This window comes from Gobio gobio (genome assembly GCF_949357685.1).
Source record: "Gobio gobio genome assembly, chromosome: 20".
Lineage (NCBI taxonomy): Eukaryota > Metazoa > Chordata > Actinopteri > Cypriniformes > Gobionidae > Gobio > Gobio gobio.
In genome coordinates, this window is record NC_137113.1 from 35,882,063 (window position 1) to 35,900,992 (window position 18,930).

At 37.8% G+C, this 18,930-nt stretch overlaps 1 protein-coding gene across 1 annotated transcript in view; it reads right to left on the reverse strand.

Annotated features, from left to right (window-relative positions):
- The window catches only part of top2a (DNA topoisomerase II alpha), a 42,095-nt gene that overhangs the window by 17,093 nt on the left and 6,072 nt on the right, over window positions 1–18,930 (reverse strand). The window contains exons 4-15 of the mRNA XM_079801130.1: window positions 13,992–14,055; window positions 13,760–13,905; window positions 13,580–13,677; window positions 8,867–9,079; window positions 8,591–8,764; window positions 6,700–6,801; window positions 6,480–6,617; window positions 3,914–4,052; window positions 3,672–3,829; window positions 1,012–1,137; window positions 820–930; window positions 632–737 (exon numbers count right to left, since the gene is read on the reverse strand). Coding sequence (XP_079657256.1) covers window positions 632–737; window positions 820–930; window positions 1,012–1,137; window positions 3,672–3,829; window positions 3,914–4,052; window positions 6,480–6,617; window positions 6,700–6,801; window positions 8,591–8,764; window positions 8,867–9,079; window positions 13,580–13,677; window positions 13,760–13,905; window positions 13,992–14,055 — 1,575 coding nt within the window. The remainder of the gene's footprint in view (window positions 1–631; window positions 738–819; window positions 931–1,011; window positions 1,138–3,671; window positions 3,830–3,913; window positions 4,053–6,479; window positions 6,618–6,699; window positions 6,802–8,590; window positions 8,765–8,866; window positions 9,080–13,579; window positions 13,678–13,759; window positions 13,906–13,991; window positions 14,056–18,930) is intronic.

An 18,930-nucleotide genomic window follows, 5' to 3' on the forward strand; every position in this document is an offset into this window, starting at 1 on the left:
GACAAAACCAACTGAGTTTTTGTGAATGATCTACACGATAGGCATTGGCATAATTGTGTTGACCATTCAAGCACAAAAAGCTGTGAGAACTGAATTTGTCAGAGGCAGCTTTCTGTGCGCATGCTTCAGGTGTGTATCACTCAGCGCGAGCAGCGCATTGTTATTGTGCTAAACATTCAGTTTCTCATTCACAATCTTCCTTTAAAATCACAGCAGTTCTTAACCCATCTGACTTATAAGGGGGTCTCAAGATAATAAATATTATTAATAAATAATTGAAAATATATTTTTTTTTAGTTTAGTTAGGGTTGGCCTTTAAATATTTTTTCTTCAACCATGGGAGGCCTTGGAGCGATAAAGGTTGAGAACCACTGCTCTAGGTGTCAATTTTAAGCAGTTCTGTGGTACACAGATATATTTGCATACAGCAATATAAACTATATATCGCAAGATCTCTAACAACAGGCACTTTATATTGTCGCCACAATATATAGTCATACCACCCAGCCCTAGTAAACACCCAGTGTGTCCTGGTGACCCAGACTGTGACCCCTTCACTTGTGCAGATAAGCACTGAGTAAAAACATTGCTTACGTTTGCCAGTGGACTACCACAGGTGTTTGAGACAAACCTTTGTAGTATTTGATCTTCCAGGATTTGATGTTACTTTGCTTCTCCTTCCATTCTGTGAACTCTGGGATACTGTAGAAAGAAAGCTCCTGCTTCTTATTGGTCGCCTAGAAAACGAAAAATCTGACAGTCAAAAAGATGTTACGACAAAAAACACTATGCAGTGAGGACAGAGGAGTTGGCATCTACCTTGATGATAGGGGTGATGAACTCTTCGAGGAAGTTGTGGCGCAGCAGTGACGGCCAGTTATGATGGATGAAGTTGATGAGAAGACCTTTAATGTGAGATCCATCTTGATCCTGCAGAAATAACCCGACATTACAGACAACAAACTACAATTGTCCCATATTCCTGCAACAGACACACTAGTCGAGTCTGACCTGATCTGTCATGATCATGAGCTTGCCGTAGCGCAGGCTTTTAAGTGATTCGGAGTCACTGTAGTTCTTCTTGTACTGCAGACCCAGGATCTTTATGATGTTGTTGATCTCCGCATTCTCCATGATCTACAAAAAAAGAAAACATGTCTCAATGAATGAAACATAGAATGTAAAACTACTGTTCCTATACTTCACCTGAATAGAAAAAATTCCAAACCCATTTGACTCTTGCGTGGAGAATTTGGGCCCCAATTAAATGATCTGAGCGCATGTACTAAGTGCACTTGTGCTGTGCGCTTCAGACCATGTCCGAATCCAATTTTGCTAGTTTAACGACAGAAAAAAAAAGTTTGGCGCGCCAGGCACATGGTCCAAAAGGGTTGTGCCAGGTCTCTTAATGAGTCATGGGTGTGTTTTGGGTATAACGCAGGGTTTTTCCTGCATCCGGCCGCCAAAAAACATTTGTCCCGCCAAAGCCTTATTTGATCAGTTATTGTGATTTATGATAGGGGAGGGCGCATGTTAACTGTGACAGAGAGAACGAGCAGAGAGCCCTCCTCCGCGCGCACACTCTGTCTTAAAAATAAGCACTGTCTTAGCGTTTTTAATATTTCACATATTACGTTAATCAAAATCAAAAGGTCGGAAGACCGAATCCATATTGCACGCGACGCATTCGGACATTTTTTTCCCCCTTGAATTACCGTTGGGTGTGAATTGCGCTAAAAAAAAACGCTGACTCTTCTCTGACCAGCTGACATAAACCATACTTTCAATAAACGGGAAACAAATTATATCCGGTTATGAAGTGTTTTCTGTGTGTTGACATCTTTCGCAATGTTCTAACAGACGGGATTCGCACACAACGCGTCTGCTAATGTCCGATTCGCGACCTAATGACTCCTTTGAACCGAGTCGTTTTAACGACTGGTTAGAACAACTGATCTGTCCAACACTGACCTCACGAATCAGTTTAATCATTTACTCAGAACATCTGAAATGAGAACGCAAGTGCTCACCCAATTTAGCAAGAGTGGATAGTAAGAATTAGTTTTAGTCTTTCAGTTTATTTATGTTGACAATGTGTAGTAAAATAAATAGCCTAAAATAATTTAGTTTAGACTGGAATGAGGTGAAACCAGTTGTTGTTAGCTAGCTGATCATTTTACTAAATTGTATATGGCAGAAAATTATTTGTTAATTTTTTTAATACTACTTTAATATTGATATGATTATATACCAAAACAATTATCTGTAAATAGTGTAAAAAATTTTGGAACAAAAAACATCAAGGTATCAAAATAAGATAAGCAAAAATTATAAACTGTTTCTTTGAATTTATTTTAAATGTATTGTCAGTATTGCGCTTGCAGATCACGTGGGTAGGGTACTTTTTACTGTACGTGTGTGTGTGTGTGTGTGGATGACCATGTCTGTCAGCCACCACCGAAGACCATTTTTGACCCAGGAAAAACCCTGTAACGTGCAATAAAGTCTCATCTCCCATTCCCTTTAAAAAGCCAGTTGCACTTACACCATGGTGGATTCACTATTAACATGGTGGAATTTGCGAGCGGAAAGACTGAACGTTTCTCCAGAAAGGAATCCTTTTATTTTAAATATTTAAAAATGTTTGTGTGCTGCTGCGCATCCCTCTGTGTAATAAGCAGAGTGTACACGCGTTGTGCATCCACCTATAGGCGCATTTAACTAAGGGGTAGGGCTGTACGATTAATCGAAAAATAATCGATACCGAAATTCAGAATCTCTCACCGACGTATTTTTCCCCATTTCGGTTATTTCGGTTTTAGTCACGTGACTCCACCCCGTCACTCACATCAAGTGCAGTTTGCAGGCACACAGAGATGTAAGAGCAGTTATCTATGTTTTTAGATGCCCAGAATCACTATAGTAACTGCATGTTTTACACAGTTTATACAGGTAAGTTAATTGCCGTTCTTATAGCCTACGCTCTACTATCACTCTCTCATTAATGCATTCAAATAAATGTATTGTAGGCCTACTGTGTTAATTTATCTGTATCTGATGTACAACAAGCAGAAATCTGGCCCATAGACAATAACTGCTAAAAGTGAACCGTTTCCTTCAAGTATTTTAAAATCACAAAGAAATGCACTTTCATTAGAAAAAAAAATTCCACATTTTAATAGTATAAAATATTTACAGTAAAACCTTATAAGGAACTTACTCAAAAACCTTATGAGGGCAAAAAAAATAAAAAATAAAAAAATCGTTCATTAATCGTAATCGAGGTAAAATGTTAAATTAATCAGGGTTTTTATTTTTGGTCAAATCTTTACAGAAAAATATGCAAAAAATACTGCCATATTGACTTTAGACCAGGTTTTTGTTGGTCAATGGCGCACTCGTTTTCAGTTGCCTCAAAATAGCAATGCACCAACAATGTGCCTAAACACACCTCGTTTTCAGACCAGCACGCCCACGGGCGAACAGATGGGCGCGAGTGCATTTGCTATTTAAACAACGTGGCTCTAGACGCATGAATGATAACTGCGTCAGCCTGAAACTAGCACAAAAAAAAAAAAACACTTGCGTTATGCCTGGCGGGGTCTGTCATTGAAGTCATCCAAGCGGTTAATAAAAGCCTTGTTTTATTTTAATTATATTTATTTATCTACCTGTTTGTGTGACGCCTCTCGCACGTTGAGGATTTTACCACGCAGAGGGAAGACACCATAACGATCACGCCCCACCACACCCAGACCTGACACGGCCAGAGTTTTGGCCGAGTCTCCTTCAGTCAGGATCAGAGTGCAGCAAGTAGAGTTCTTTCCACCTGAAACAAACAAACCATCGTGAAATTAACATTCAGGCAGAACAAAGTGTCCTAACATTTTAAAACCACAAAAAACCTTGTTACCTGCATCATTGGCGTCATCCAGCTTGGGTACTCCTTTAATCTTCGTGTGTTTGACAGCAGAGCATTTCTTATTGAGCTGAGCCTGGGCTTTAAACTTCACCCAATTCATAATGCTCTCCACAATTCCACAGCTATTAGCCTACAGATAAGACACAGAGAGGTGAATTCACTCAGGGGTTTTACAGCCAGCGTTCATACACATTTTAACCAATACATTTCCATGACTTAAAATTCTTGACCTAATGTTCCATGATTGTCTACCCAGTCTACATAGTATATCTTAAGTAAAATGACTATTAATGCGATTTGTTTGCTTGGTTTTTGTTTTAATAAGTACTAGCTACGACTGCCAGAGTTTACTCCACAAAGAAACCATAATGGTCACATGACTGAATGTTAAATGCTAAGTAGTGTAATTTTTTTAATTAAATCAGGGCCTAATTTTTTTTGTCCGCAATAGCTTAAACAGCACTAGTAAGATTGATTTAAAATTATTATTGAATTTACAAACAGGAATTTAAAATTATAAACAGTAGCACAAATAAGTACAAAATTAAGATACAAATGGAAGTTTAACAGTAGTATTCCGGTACAGAAATACTATAGAAATTAAATAAAGTAATCCAATGTAAAACACTGGATGGTCTCCATTGTAAATGAATAACTTTTTAATGATTAATCCGTTTTAAGTCAACAGCAGTGAGTGCTGTCTTTAGTTGTTTGATTAACAAATGACAGACAGCAACAGGCTTATTAGACTGCTGTCACTTTAAGGGCAAACACACATGCAACAAACTGATATTTCAGTATTCTTTCATCCACTTAAGACATAACCGACTGTTTACGAGGATACTAGCCAAGGCAGGGATTTTTACAATTTGTGTGAATTTGACCATTTAAGCTGTGAAAAATAATTGGGTCAGCGCTGGGTGAGCTGGCCAATCAGAGCACTCCAAGCTTTTCAGGAGGGGCTTTGTAGAAATCAGCAGGTTTCAGAAAAACTGGAAGAGGAGCTGCAATAATGTACAGTATGTGAAAAGTAATGTTTTTCAACATTAATTTCATTAATTTTTAAAAGCATTCCATTACACTCAATAAACAAACAAAAAAAATGCATTTTTAAAATGGCATCATGATTCCTTTCCAGGAACTCACACAAATTTGCGTGGAAATGTTTAAAAGCTGCCGCCTCTCTGCGGGGACAGAATTGAGATAGTACTCAGTACCACGGAAAAGCTGGTATGGTACATTTTTTAATTTCAGCACTGACTTTGTACCAAAGATTCGTTACTTTAGACAACGCCATTACCTGCAAACCAGTTTAACCTGGAAACGGGTTCTGGTATAGCACTATGGCATGCCATAAATTCGATAGGAAATTAATATCTCTATTGATCATTGTAGCAATAATTGTTGGAGCATTATATGCAGACTGCAAGCAATTCAATTACCTCATGATTATAATTATCATGGTACAGGCTAGGGCTGCTCGATTATGGAAAAAAATCATAATCACGATTATTTTGGTCAATATTGAAATCACGATTATGTAACACGATTATTTCACATGACTTTGGGAATGTGTTGTATTTATTAAAAATACACCTTTCAACAATTCAATTGAAATTGTAACATTTGTTGTACTTTTCGAACTATTAAAATAAACAATATAACATATTCAAATTAAAGTATAAAAGTATTCACGTAAAAATGATAACCACAAATAAATAAGATAAACAATTTGGTTCGGCTAGATATGCTTTTCAGGTACGTCTAACATTAGTTTTCAGGTACAGAAATGTATCAAATGTAAAATAACATTGCATATTTGAGTGCATAAATTAAAGATTAATCCTATTAAACTTACAAAAGCTATTCAATCAAGTGCAGTGAATGATGTCCTTGTCTGTTGTTGTTTGACATTAAAGAGACAGCAGTAAAGGCTACTGCCTCTTTAAGACCTAATGATCGGATATGCGTCGTCTTTATCGACTGTATAAAGTTCACTTAAGGCATATACAGACTATGTCTGCTAGGATACTCATCAAGTTGGACATGTTGACATACGTTTTGTGTGAGTTTGTCCATTCAAGAGCAAGACTTGAAAGAGAACTCAATATTTGCGCGCTGTGATCCGCGTGTGCCTCTCTCTCAAATCTTGCACGTAGCATGTTTCTGCTCGTCGTCTGATTCCTCGAAGCCAAACTGTTCCCAGACAACGGAGTTGGTTTTGCCTTTTTTGCTCACCAAACGCTGCTGTAACTGCCCCCCTTCTGCCATCTTTACTCGCGCCGAGTTTTTAAATTCTAGCGGATGATATGACACGAGACTCACGACCTGAGAGATTTGTGGCTTCGGGAGGGGCGGATGAGCGCGTGCGCGTTTCATTCAGAACGCAAGACAAAATAAGAGTGTTCTTGCAAAACTGAACATGGCAAAATAATCGTTTTTTCTCGATTGTACTATTTTGGTGATCATTGGGAGGCAAAAATCGAAATTCGATTAATTGCACAGCCCTAGTACAGGCTTGATTCGAAATGAAAAATTTAAGTGTCACATTTCTCACCTGTTTAATGAACTTGTCACTCAGAGAGCAGGTGGAACCGAAACTCTTCTGCTGTAAGGTCATGTTCTCTTTGGTCTGAGAGTCAAAGCTGGGGTTCTCAATCAGACAGTTCACAAACAACCACATATGATTCTTCACCTGCACACAAAGTTCAACCACAGTTCAACCAGAGAGCCATAATCTTTGAGTTTTATAAGTTTCTCTGATAATCTGGACATACCTGGAAAGGTTTGACAGCCACTCCAGCCTTGTTCTTCTTTTTCACCACTTCAATCAGTTTGGAAACAATCTGGTCTGAAACATAGTCTGCGTGTCTGCCACCCTGAAACACAATGCTGAATTGAAAGCACTTTCCTCTGTCAATTTACAGTATCAGAGACCGATTAAAGAGGCATATGTCCACGTGTTTACAGATCAAACAACGGATAACATTCTAACTTTAACTGCATTGCCGGTTTAAAATAAGTAGGATTTTAGGGCAGGGAAAAAGCACAATATCTTTCCTCTGTGCCTTTACAGTTATGCGTGTCGTGAACTCTGCTAGAGCTGCCCCCTAATAGTCGACTAAAATTTAAATCGATGAGAAGAGGCTTAGTCAACCAAATATGAATTAGTCAGTTAGACAATTTGATATATGAAAATGCTTTGAAACAATCTGTATTGTATAAAGCACTATAAATGTGACTTGACATTGTTCTCATATAGGGGTGTGCGATATTGACAAATTATCAATATTTTCTGGGATTTTATTGATAACGATAATTTGACAATATTTTGCCAATAAACCTTGGCAGGTTTAGGACTGCCGTGGTCAGCTGACTCCTAAAGTTTTTGGAATTCTTCATATTCTGTGTGGTGGTCAGTTCACAGCAGTAACAAATAATCTTTTCCAACAAGTTTAAGTTGATTTTTACCTTATGTGCATTTTATAAATGTATTTTTTAAACATAATTAAATTTGATTACATTTATGAAATTGGCTCAAAAGATAATGCATGCAAATAATTAGAAGACACAAAAGGGCTGTTATCAATGAAATTAAAGCTAGTATCAACAAAATTCATCTTTGCAATGGAGAGGAATCAGAAGCTGCATCTGAAGTGGATTTAGATCATTTACACAGACTGTCTAATGCAGCTCAGACAAATGACCCCACAGTTACAAATGCACAAATAATATTTTGATGTTTTAAACAAAACATTGAATATTGATATTTGAAATAATTTAAAACACGAAGATACTTCAAATGTGAAATTAAAACCACCAGTAGGTTGCAGCAAGTTCACCGTTAATGAGAGAGTCATTGAGATTCAACCGATTAATTCAAAAATGAGGCATTTGACTATCTTAAATCAATCTTAATCATTGATTCAACTGATTCGTTCAAAAAGCTTATTCATTCAGTAAGGAAACATCTCCGTGTGTTGTTCAGATACGCAATTACAGTGCTGTTTTTTTGTTTTGAACAATTATTTTCGTTGGCAATATGGTGTCTAAAACACAAGTCACTTATTAACTTCTTCAATATCACATTTATCATGCTGATACCTGGAGAAAAGCTGAACTCTGTGTATATTTAACTACATTAAATGGTATATAGACTAAATAATGTAGTGAAAGCTTTATACCATTGTTTGAAGCAACTGCATGTTATATTTTTATATGAAAATTCGCTGAAAACATTTGTCCTGAAAAACATATTCTACGTTAAAACTATGGGGGGAAAAAACCTTAACCCGTAGAAGAAAAAAAAAACCCAACAACTTAAGCATGCAGAATAATGTAAGTGGACTTTTTTGTAATTGCGCCCTTGAATGATTACGTAATTGTGGCATCTGTAATTGTAATCACAATTAGAAATTTGATCAATTGTGCAGCCCTAATTTAAAGCAATCATGTCTCTTCAGCAGACTTCAGATTAAACGGCTAGATTCACATGGATCACTATTACTACCATTTATGAACCTTAAGCATCAAAGCTTTATGTGAACAGACTTTTAATGGAGGGACAGAAATTAGGTTTAATTAAAAAAATGCTCAAAATCAAACAGTTTGGCAAAAAAATATTATGCTCGAACATCAATGCCATGTTGAAAACCTGAAGATGTTTACCTTAGTTGTGGCGATGCCGTTAACAAAGCTGACTTGCTGGAACCCTTTGTCACTAAGGGTAAGACACACCTCCCAGCGTTCATTCACACTCTCATGGACTATCGTCAGAGGAGAACCAGTCTCATCCACCCTATCCTTTAGATACAGGTCCACGTAGCTACGGAAACTATTCACCTGAAAAATAAAAGGAAATTAAACTTAGGCTTTAAACTCAGTGATATAAACTAACAGAAAAAAAATCATGAGGTCAAGTGCAAAACCCAATCATCTACTCACTGGCAGTTTCTTTCCGTTGAGAAAGACACGGACACCCTTAGTGGCCCCAGCGATGTCATATGCTCGTCGAGTTAGCAGCGCGACAGTGTCTTTATCCAAAACCTGCATCTTAAACTTTGCCAGGTCCGGCTGGAACGTGATGCAGGTATAGTCGTCGCCATCGAAGGGTTTGATCTTAGAATCGCCTGCTCGGCCCATGTTATCAAACCATGTCTTTGGGGAAAGGATTGAAACACTTTTACCACTTTTGTTCCAAGATAAAGCACATCACATTCTGATTGATGGTTGACACCATTAAGTCACATTTGGCTTTTTATGATGGTATGTATGGCAGTCACTGATCTACAAATATGACTGGATTGCCAGCAGGAAGTGAAGCAACTACAAGTGTTTCAAGCGGCTATATTGATATTCCCAACAACCAGAGGGTATCAACTAGGGATGCACCAATCCGATACTCAGTATCAGCTCCAATACTGCCATTAATTGCCGGATTGGTATCGATCAGACAGATCCAAATCCGATACTGTGCGTAAAATATTCTGTGTTATAATTAAGCCCCAGTGCCCCACAAAAGGCACAATAACATTAGGAGGTGCACCATATTATAAGTGTTCTGAAGCCATTCCATGGTTTAATGTGAGGTACAGATGAATATTTAAGTCATTAAATTAAAGTTCACGTAAATGGTTCCCTCCGCTGCGGCTGTCAGTCATTCTTCATTCAGCTTTCAAACCGTACGGTTACGACAGTCAACACGACGAAACTCTTTCCAAGATGATTTAATGCTACGGTTATTGTTCTTGATCTGTAGATAACGCTCTATGGTTTCGCATAAAATTACTTTATCTTGCTGGAGTTCATTGCTGTAAATCGTGTTACTTTCTACCGGGTGTCTGTTAGATCACAACACTGGACAAGAGATTGTATTATTCTTCACACACGGTAACTGAAATGTTAAACTGTAAAAAAAAACCCCCGGCTAAATAAGATATTGCATACTAAAGATGGAACACTACGCATCGATTTCTCTTCCCATTGTGTTTTGAACTTTTCAATGCGGACAGAGTGACTCCATGTTGCTTCAAGCTCATCATCCGGCGCACGGGATGCATATACGTGCTTTGTGTTGCTCTGATTGGAGCCTTTAATAAAAATTATTAATAGCCTTTCTTGTTCTGCCATATCTATTATATGTTGCTGCCTCATTAAAATGCTGCGCTATACATTTAAAATAAGTGTCTTTTAATTTCTTAGTAGGTATATAGGTCCTATTTCTATAAATATATTTCTTGTTTTTTCATGGATATATTTTACAACAATGTGTAACATTTTACCGGATTTAGTGCTACACTTATTCACTTTTATTTTATTCACTATATCATTTTATCCCCACTAAATGTTTAGATTTTATACAATTATTGTGCACTCATGATTTTTCTAGAGTAACTTTTGCTGCATTGCATTTTATATTTTAATCTGGACTAAATGACATGCCCTAGATATTGTTTGAATATGTTCTGACTGTTGTTCAATCACACACTTTACAAGGCTCCAGTATTTAACATTAGTTCCTTCATTAACAAGCTGACTAGGGCTGCAACGACGCGTCGACGTCGTCGATGACGTCGACTACGAAAATACGTCGGCGCGTCGGCGGCACATTATTTACATTCTAGAATGGAACAGAAGATCTAGAATAATGGCAGCTTCTGCTCCCGGGCATAGTGAAAATGATCATTTATCATATAAAGCCAGACCGCGACATTCAAAAGTGTAGGAGTACTTTAAACAGAAGCCGAATAAAACTGTGCTTTGTTCGCTCTGTAATGCCGGTTTCACACTGCACGTGGTGGCAGAGCAGAAGCTGTGCGCGTGGAGAGCGGGAGCTTTCACACTGCAGTCAGTGTTGCCAAGTCCGCTTTTTTCCGGCTACTTCTACACTGTTGCCGCGGGCTGTGTCTCATGTCCGCGGGTTGAAGCAAAAAAACACACATTTAACCCCCCGAACGCGATGTTTACCAGAGAACCTCCCCGAAACGCGATTGGGCTTGTTTTGGGCTAGTTTTGAGTAACGAATGGGTGGGGTTTGTTGTGTAAACCTGGCTACCCTGCTGCCAGTGTTCTCTCGCGCAGCTGAACCGTGGCGCGTGTATTGCAACAGACGGTCACATTTTCCTGGGTTCTTCTCCGACCCCAGTACGTCTCATGCTTTTATTTATTATGGGCTGCATATATCTGCTGTTAATGCGACCTGGTTCCGCTCTGTCCCAAACACATATGCATAATAACTTGTTGTATATAGGTAGTTTACATGATTAAAGTAACATTAAAGTTAAGATATGCCTCTAGCTTTAATAATTTAAATGTGTCTTTGAAGTTTGGGCAAAAACTTCTGGCAGCTTTAGTCGTTGTTTATGCACATGTATCTTCAAAATAGACGACTAGTTATACTATATTAAAACTATGCTGAAAGCTCCTGTATGTGAACCTTTTGCAGATAAATACAAGTGCATTTTCGTTTACTATTGACACAAATCAATAAGTAAATCATACTCAACTACTATAGTAAACAACTTTTCCTAATTAGGCCTACTCTGTATACATTTTATGATGAATAGTATCATTATATATTATGTTTAAAAAGCTTCTTTTGTTCATATATTTAATTATAAAATGGCATACTATGTACAGTACCCTTCCTGAAATACAATTAATATTGTCATCATTCATTGATTTCATGTTAAAATAATATACAAATTCACTACCCTCTTTTAAATACAATAATCAGTAAAAAAGAATAAGATTAATCTGGAAAAATAATCGTTAGATTAGTCGACTAATCGAAAAAATAATCGTTAGATTAGTCGACAGAAAAAATAATCGTTAGTTGCAGCTCTAAAGCTGACAATGAAAAATATTTCTAAAGCATGTATTAATCTTAGTTAAATGTACATTTCAGCATACCTATTGTTCTTTATAATTCTTTTGCACTTTAATCGGTTTTAAATATTTGTTTACTTTATACATTTTTGTGTATTGCTTTATTGTATTTAAAGGGGGGGTGAAATGCTGTTTCATGCATACTGATCTTTTTGCACTGTTAAAGACTTGGATTCCCATGCTAAACATGGACACAGTTTCAAAAGCTAAGGTGGACGTTTGATGGGAGTATTTCTTTGCCAAAATTAGTACTTCCTGTTAGTCATAAGTTTCGGAAAGTTTTTTTCGATCATGGGTCCGCTTGACGTCAACAGGGCGGAATTTCCTTGTATGGGCCGTACGGACAATTCTACCGGAAGAGCGAGAGAGAGAGAGAGAGAGAGAGAGAGAGAGAGAGAGAGAGAGAGACCGCGTGAAAGCAATAGGCTACGCCCATCAAAGCGCTGGCTCGTAGCCAAATAACCCCACGTTAAGGCAAAAGTGGATGGAATTTGCTTTTCCGGATCAGCAACTGAGTTGCGCAAATATTTATGTCTGTTCCCTGCATTTCGGTGCCGATTGTTTTATAAACAAGGCCCAGTTCAACGCCGGATTTTCAAATCTTCTAATACTGAAGGATGGAGCGGTCCCAACGATAAAGGTCCCAACGTTGGAACCGCAGGCAGTGAGTAAGACTGCTTCAAATGTCTGTTTTTGCCTATGCCCATCAAGTAGCCCAAACATGATCACGTATTGATCAATGGAGCATGCGATGTATAGTGTGTACATTTGTTTAGCTGACCACTATATGTGTATGTTTGTGTATTGTAAAAGCACTCCAAACAACAATACACAAAGAGTGGGGAAATATGTTGAACTAAATAAGCGCGCTTCTTCATTCAAATGCGCTACTATTCCATGTCTTTCTATGTAAACACTAGCCTGACGCGCAAAACCAGTCCGCTTACTACAAATCATGTCTACACAAACCACGCGTAAACACACACGATATAATTAAAGTATAAATGTGTAAATAACACAAGCTGCTAAGCATATTATATAGTTAGTGTAACTTATACCACATAGAGATGTCCTGCTCTAGTCGTTTTTGCTGCTGCTCCTGTTCAACTTCAGCCTCTGGGTCTGATTCCGGATCATAGATGTATGGCTGTATCTGATTAAAAGCCATTTTTTATGTTGAATAAAGTTTTCCCGCTTTTAGGGATGACGCAGCTTTCAGACGCACTCACAGTAACAGCGGCGCGCGCTCGACATTCTTTAGCTCCGCCCACACGATACACCCCCAGCCGCACGGCTTTTTTCGGAAAGATTTGGAACAGCGCATCTTCCTTTTATAATTATAATAAAAATAAAGACTTTTCGGAGATATGCAGGATGCAATGCTACACTATAGGTACTCAAGATTGACGTGAGACTGACTGAAACTGAGTGCCCCCCCCCCCCTTTAAATGTTTGGTTCTTTTGTTATAAGAAAGTGATTTAACCTGTTATAGTATGACAACACTTTTTTTGCAATTTATTTCAATATCGTGATAATACCGTATACCGTGATAAAAGCTACAGCAATTAATCGTAACATGAAAATTTGATACCGGCACATGCCTAAGCCTAATATACCTGCTGCCAAATTATAAGAGAATATAAAAAATATCTATATGGCAGTTTTCCCCCATGGTCTCGATGTCAAAATTGTGGCCAGTAAAAATGCTGAGTAGCTAGTAACTTAGGAAAACCACTAGCCACTGTGGCTGGTGAAGGTATCAGGCTTACCTGTTTGAAACATTGTCTTGACTCTCGGCAGGCGGTCTCTACAGTGAACTTAGTGCTGAAGATATTACATAGCTTTGCACCATATCCGTTACGGCCACCTGATGACAACACACATGATTACACATCCCCATTAAGTCTAGTGCTTTCAAATGAATCCATTCACTTCCAACATATCCTCACCTGTGACCTTCTTCTCGTCATCGTCATAGTTGCTGGAGGTCAGGAGCTGGCCGAAGATCAGGGCAGGAACGTACACCTTTTCCACTTTGTGCTCGACCACAGGAATACCCTTTCCGTTGTTCCACACACTGATGGTGTTATTTTCTCTGCACACAAACACGCACCACTTAGACAACTCTCTAAGTCCTCACTGTCTACAACACTGACCATCCAGAGTATGAGAAATACTTACGAGTCAACATTGATTTTGATGCAGTTCATAGCCTTGTCCCTCTGTTTGTTATCAGCAGCATTCACTATGAATCAGAGAATGAATATTACACTCAACAATAGTCGAAGCATCTTTTTTATATGGTCAATATTCAAACGTGCTTGCTTCCTTTTACTATATTTGATGCAATATGGATGAGCGTTGATTTTAACGTTTATATGAATAAAAGCCTTGGTTAAATCTGTTTATTATGTAAAGCAATTGTCTCTCTTCAGAAGACTTGGATTGAAACGCTTGATTTTTATGGATTAATTTTACCATGTTTTTATGATTAAAGTTTTGTTTGCAGGAACTTTCAAATGGAAGGACCATTATGTGTGTCAGGTCCAAACAAAATGTCATGTGTGTTTGTGACACAAAAGTCTTCAAATTACATGAGGGCAAGTAAATGACAATTTTCATTTTTGGGTGAACGATCCCTTTAAAAACAATAATTTAAAACTGTAATAATGCATGTTTTAGATCAAAAGGGAAGCCTATGTACTAAATAACAGCAACCACAGATACAAAAATGTATACTAAAAATGCGGTCTGAATCACAACTTGCATGTAATTGTCTTTTGTGTGATATATATATATATATATATTGTATATAATTAAAATAAAATATGTACTTGAGAGCACATTAACAAATTAAATTTTTAAAAAGATATTTATTCTTAGCATATGCCTCAGGGCTCTACATAGCTTAGACATTTGCGCCTGAAAATTACTGCGTGCGACTGTGAAAAAATATTTAGGCGCACCGGTGCGAGTGACCCGATCGATTCTCATGAATAGATGTATAATACAATCGGAATAAAAACTACAACTGCCAAAGTGCATCAACACTGACTGACTGAGCAACTGTTACGTTTCGTGCTGCAATCAACTGCTTTTCATGCCTTTTGTCAGCAGAGCATGTGCAAAAAACATGTGCGACGGACTACACTTCACAGATTGTTTACCAGGTGAAACGTGTGTGACGCAGCCATGCGCACTTACCAGACCAAAATTAACCAAAATTAACTAGAAATACAACATTTGGATTATTATAAACAAGGTCGGAAATTAACAGGGGCTTGGGGCAAAAATGCCACCAAAAATTAATTAATAAAAAATCATTTTAAAACGCCCCTGTATGAGTTCTTGATTTAATCTGTATCAGCTGCAGTCCATACAAATGACTAGATGCATATGAGTGAGTACATCATGAATCCATTTACCAAACCATGTTTTTATCTTACCCTGAATCACTACGGTACACATATAATAAGTGTTTATATTCTGACTATTCAATTCCAGTTCGGGTCGCAGCGCTGCGGAGGAGCACCGTACCTAGAGAAGTAGCTCCGGCTGCAATGTTCTTCCGCGAGACGCCTGCAGTTATGTTTATTAAGCGCCAGAGCGCATAAAGTTACAGACAGCTATTGCTCCGAGTATTGGCATGATATTGTACAAAAGTCCAATAGACAAGTTGATATTAAGTAACAACGTTTTAGGCGGTACAATACAAGCGGTTTGATTCGAATGAATCTGCGTTTGAACGATTGAATGAACGACTCGCACATAAGACTTGACGCCACCTACTGGCGGTTTTATTTTCATTTATACTTTGCATGGACTTTTTATTTAAAATATAAATCTTTTAACTAAGTTTAAGTTTAACTTGTACATAGCCTATTTCTAAATTCAAAAACTTATATTTAAAACATTCATACAACATTATTCACCCATGAGCTGCATTAAATCTATGTAAATGTGTCTAAACAGCACTTCAGATAGAGCGGCTGTTGCACTTTCTACAGTGCAAAGATTGATCTTTTGATGCTGATTTAATTAGATTGGTAACAGTCTGGTTGTGTCTTATTGCTCTAACAGAATTTATTGTTTAAATTAACATTTTAAAAACAATTTCTATTTTAATTGAAGAAATTGCCAAAAGATGATGCATACATTTAATAAGATTAGAAAACATTGCTCTTATAATGGTAAAAATGCCCCTGGACATTAATTTAAAGGGACAAAGATCATCCTGGGAAAGTTATAATTGGAATGCGTGTTATTGATCAGAAAGTGCTCCTAAATTTTTGACTGTGCTCCTAATTTTTTAAAATTAGGAGCACAAGTGCTCCTCAAGAAAAATGTTAGCGTAGAGCCCTGTGCCTAATACTAGTGTTGTAGTCAACACCACCTAAACCGAGGCCAAGTCGAGACCAAGACCAGCGTGTCCCGAGAGCAAGTTAAGACCAAGACAGGGCGAGACCGAATCAAGACCAAGACCAGACCAGCACTCCTTAAATTAGATCTAATCTAAATTCTTAGAAAAGATCTAAAAGATCTAAAAGAATTAGCAAAGACACAATATTAAGTTACATTTTAAACAAACTTGTTTATTGAACGTTTGTATAAATCAATATAATTTGCAATCACACTTATATTCATGAAAACAGCACTCTTGCTCTTGCAATATTGCTTAAGTAAATTCCAGTAGTTTCCCCTACTATTGTTTTGGGGGGCACCCCGCCCTCCCAAAACGACCTCCCGCCCCCCCTGAATGAATGACAAAAAATATTTGTCATTACGGTCGGCAATAAGAATTGCCCGATGGTTCAGTGCCAGCGTGAAAGACACTCGGGCCAATGCTGCATCTTCACGGAAACTGATCATTTGAGCATTTTTAAGCCTTGCCAATTTAAATATTCAAGCGCTCCTAGACGAGAAAGTGTGTCTCTCAGTTTGCTCGTCGCGAAGGGCAGCAACACACCACACACACACACACACACACACACGCGTCTCACAGCGCGTGAATATTCACACAAAATTATATCAAAATGACTGTCTTGTTGAGTATCATTGTAAACATAGTCGGTTAGGTCTTTTAAATGAACGTAAACATGAAATTTGCCAGTCACCGCCAGAATTTATGGTCATTTTCACAAGTTTTAATGGTCCACAGAATATCTAAACATGCAATATATCAAAAGAAAGAACAGACCCACTGTTTTATTCCAGCTTCATATATTATTTTTTTAATCAACACTTGAATGTTGCAAGTTTCATGAAAAAGCAACATTTTGAGCATTAAAGGGTTAGTTCACCCAAAAATGAAAATTCTGTCATTAATTACTCACCCTCATGTCGTTGGACACCCGTAAGACCTCCGTTCATATTCGGAACACAAATGAAGATATTTTAGTTGAAATCTGATGGCTGAGAAAGGCTTCACACAGGCCTCCATTGGCATTCAGTACATTGACACTTCCAAGATCCATGAAAGGCACTTAAAACGTCGTTACAAAGTCTCTCACCACAGTGGCTCTACAATAATCATACAATGCGACGACAATAGTTTGTGCGCAAAAAAAAATCAAAAGAACACCTTTATCCAGCTTGTTATTGCCTTCCGCGTGTGTCTCCACGACGCATGCGCGAGAATATGACGTAGCGCCGGGGCTCGGGATTCCATGAAATGCACACTCTAACCCCATTTTGAGCACTACGCCGAGACCTAAAGCACGATCAATGTAGAATCCAACAGCTTAGACACGCGCGTCTTCCTCTGCTCGTAAACAAATCGCTTCTGGGTCATCTGTCCGAACGCCGGATCTGCGTCATTCTCGCGCATGCGTCGTGGAGGCATACACGGAAGTCGAGAACAAGTTGGATAAAGGTGTTATTTTGATTTTTTTTTGCGCACAAAAACTATTGTCGTCGCATTGTATGATTATTGTAGAGCCACTGTGGTGAGATAGACTTTGTAACGACGTTTTAAGTGCCTTTCATGGATCTTGGAAGTGTCAATGTACTGAATGCCAATGGAGGCCTGTGTGAAGCCTTTCTCAGCCATCAGCTTTCAACTAAAATATCTTCATTTGTGTTCCGAATATGAACGGAGGTCTTACGGGTGTCCAACGACATGAGGGTGAGTAATTAATGACAGAATTTTCATTTTTGGGTGAACTAACCCTTTAAGCTGAAAAAATCACGTTTTTGTAAAAGACTACGTTACGTCCGAACGATGAACAAACACAGATGTTGTAGATCGAGTCCATCAACACCCCAAAGCTTCACAGTCCTCTAACTCGTCCTGGGTTGACATTTCATTCAATAACATTAGGCAGTTGTGATTTATATGCTGTTTAATGGTGATGATCGCGGTATTTTACATATGCATCTGCTTACACATGATATCGCACGTTGCTGCTTCTTCGGCAGTGTTTTGATCAGGAGATTCTGTTCTCGTGCAGGAAATGCGCTACAGCGCCCCCTACCGTATAACAGTGAAAACATGGAAAGACGGAAAATATCGTCATTGGCTATATAAATATTGAGATAACAAAAGACAAAAAAAAAAAAAATCACTCACTGCTCTTGACTGAATAACTTTTAATAAGGGTTCATCTATATTTATATGCAGTGGCATATCATTTTATGCAGACTATGCAGTTATATTTTACATTTGATTACCATTTTTGTAGGCTACCTGACAATCTAGTTTTGACCTACATGAAAAGAACTGTTTATTTCATTTGTATATGTTTGTTCTGCTTTATTTATTTGTGCTTTTGCTCATAATTTGATTATGTGTTCTTATTTTATTACTGACGGTCTTTAACAATATTATTACTCTTTAATAAAGAGTTAGGATATTAGTTTTTAGAGTCATAACCTTATTTATTAAGCTTATATGGCTCAAAAACAATACTAGGCCCATTTTATTTTATTTGTCTTTTTTTTGTGGTGGGGTCAGTGAAAATTCTGACAGGGCAAGTAAAAATTTGAACCCCTGAAAAAAATCCTTAGCATTGAGCCCTGAAATATAGTATATATATTGTTTATATTTATTTACCAAATTAATTAATTTATTGTCTATGGCAACACCACGTATCCGTAACACTCCCGCTCCGCGACACTAGTA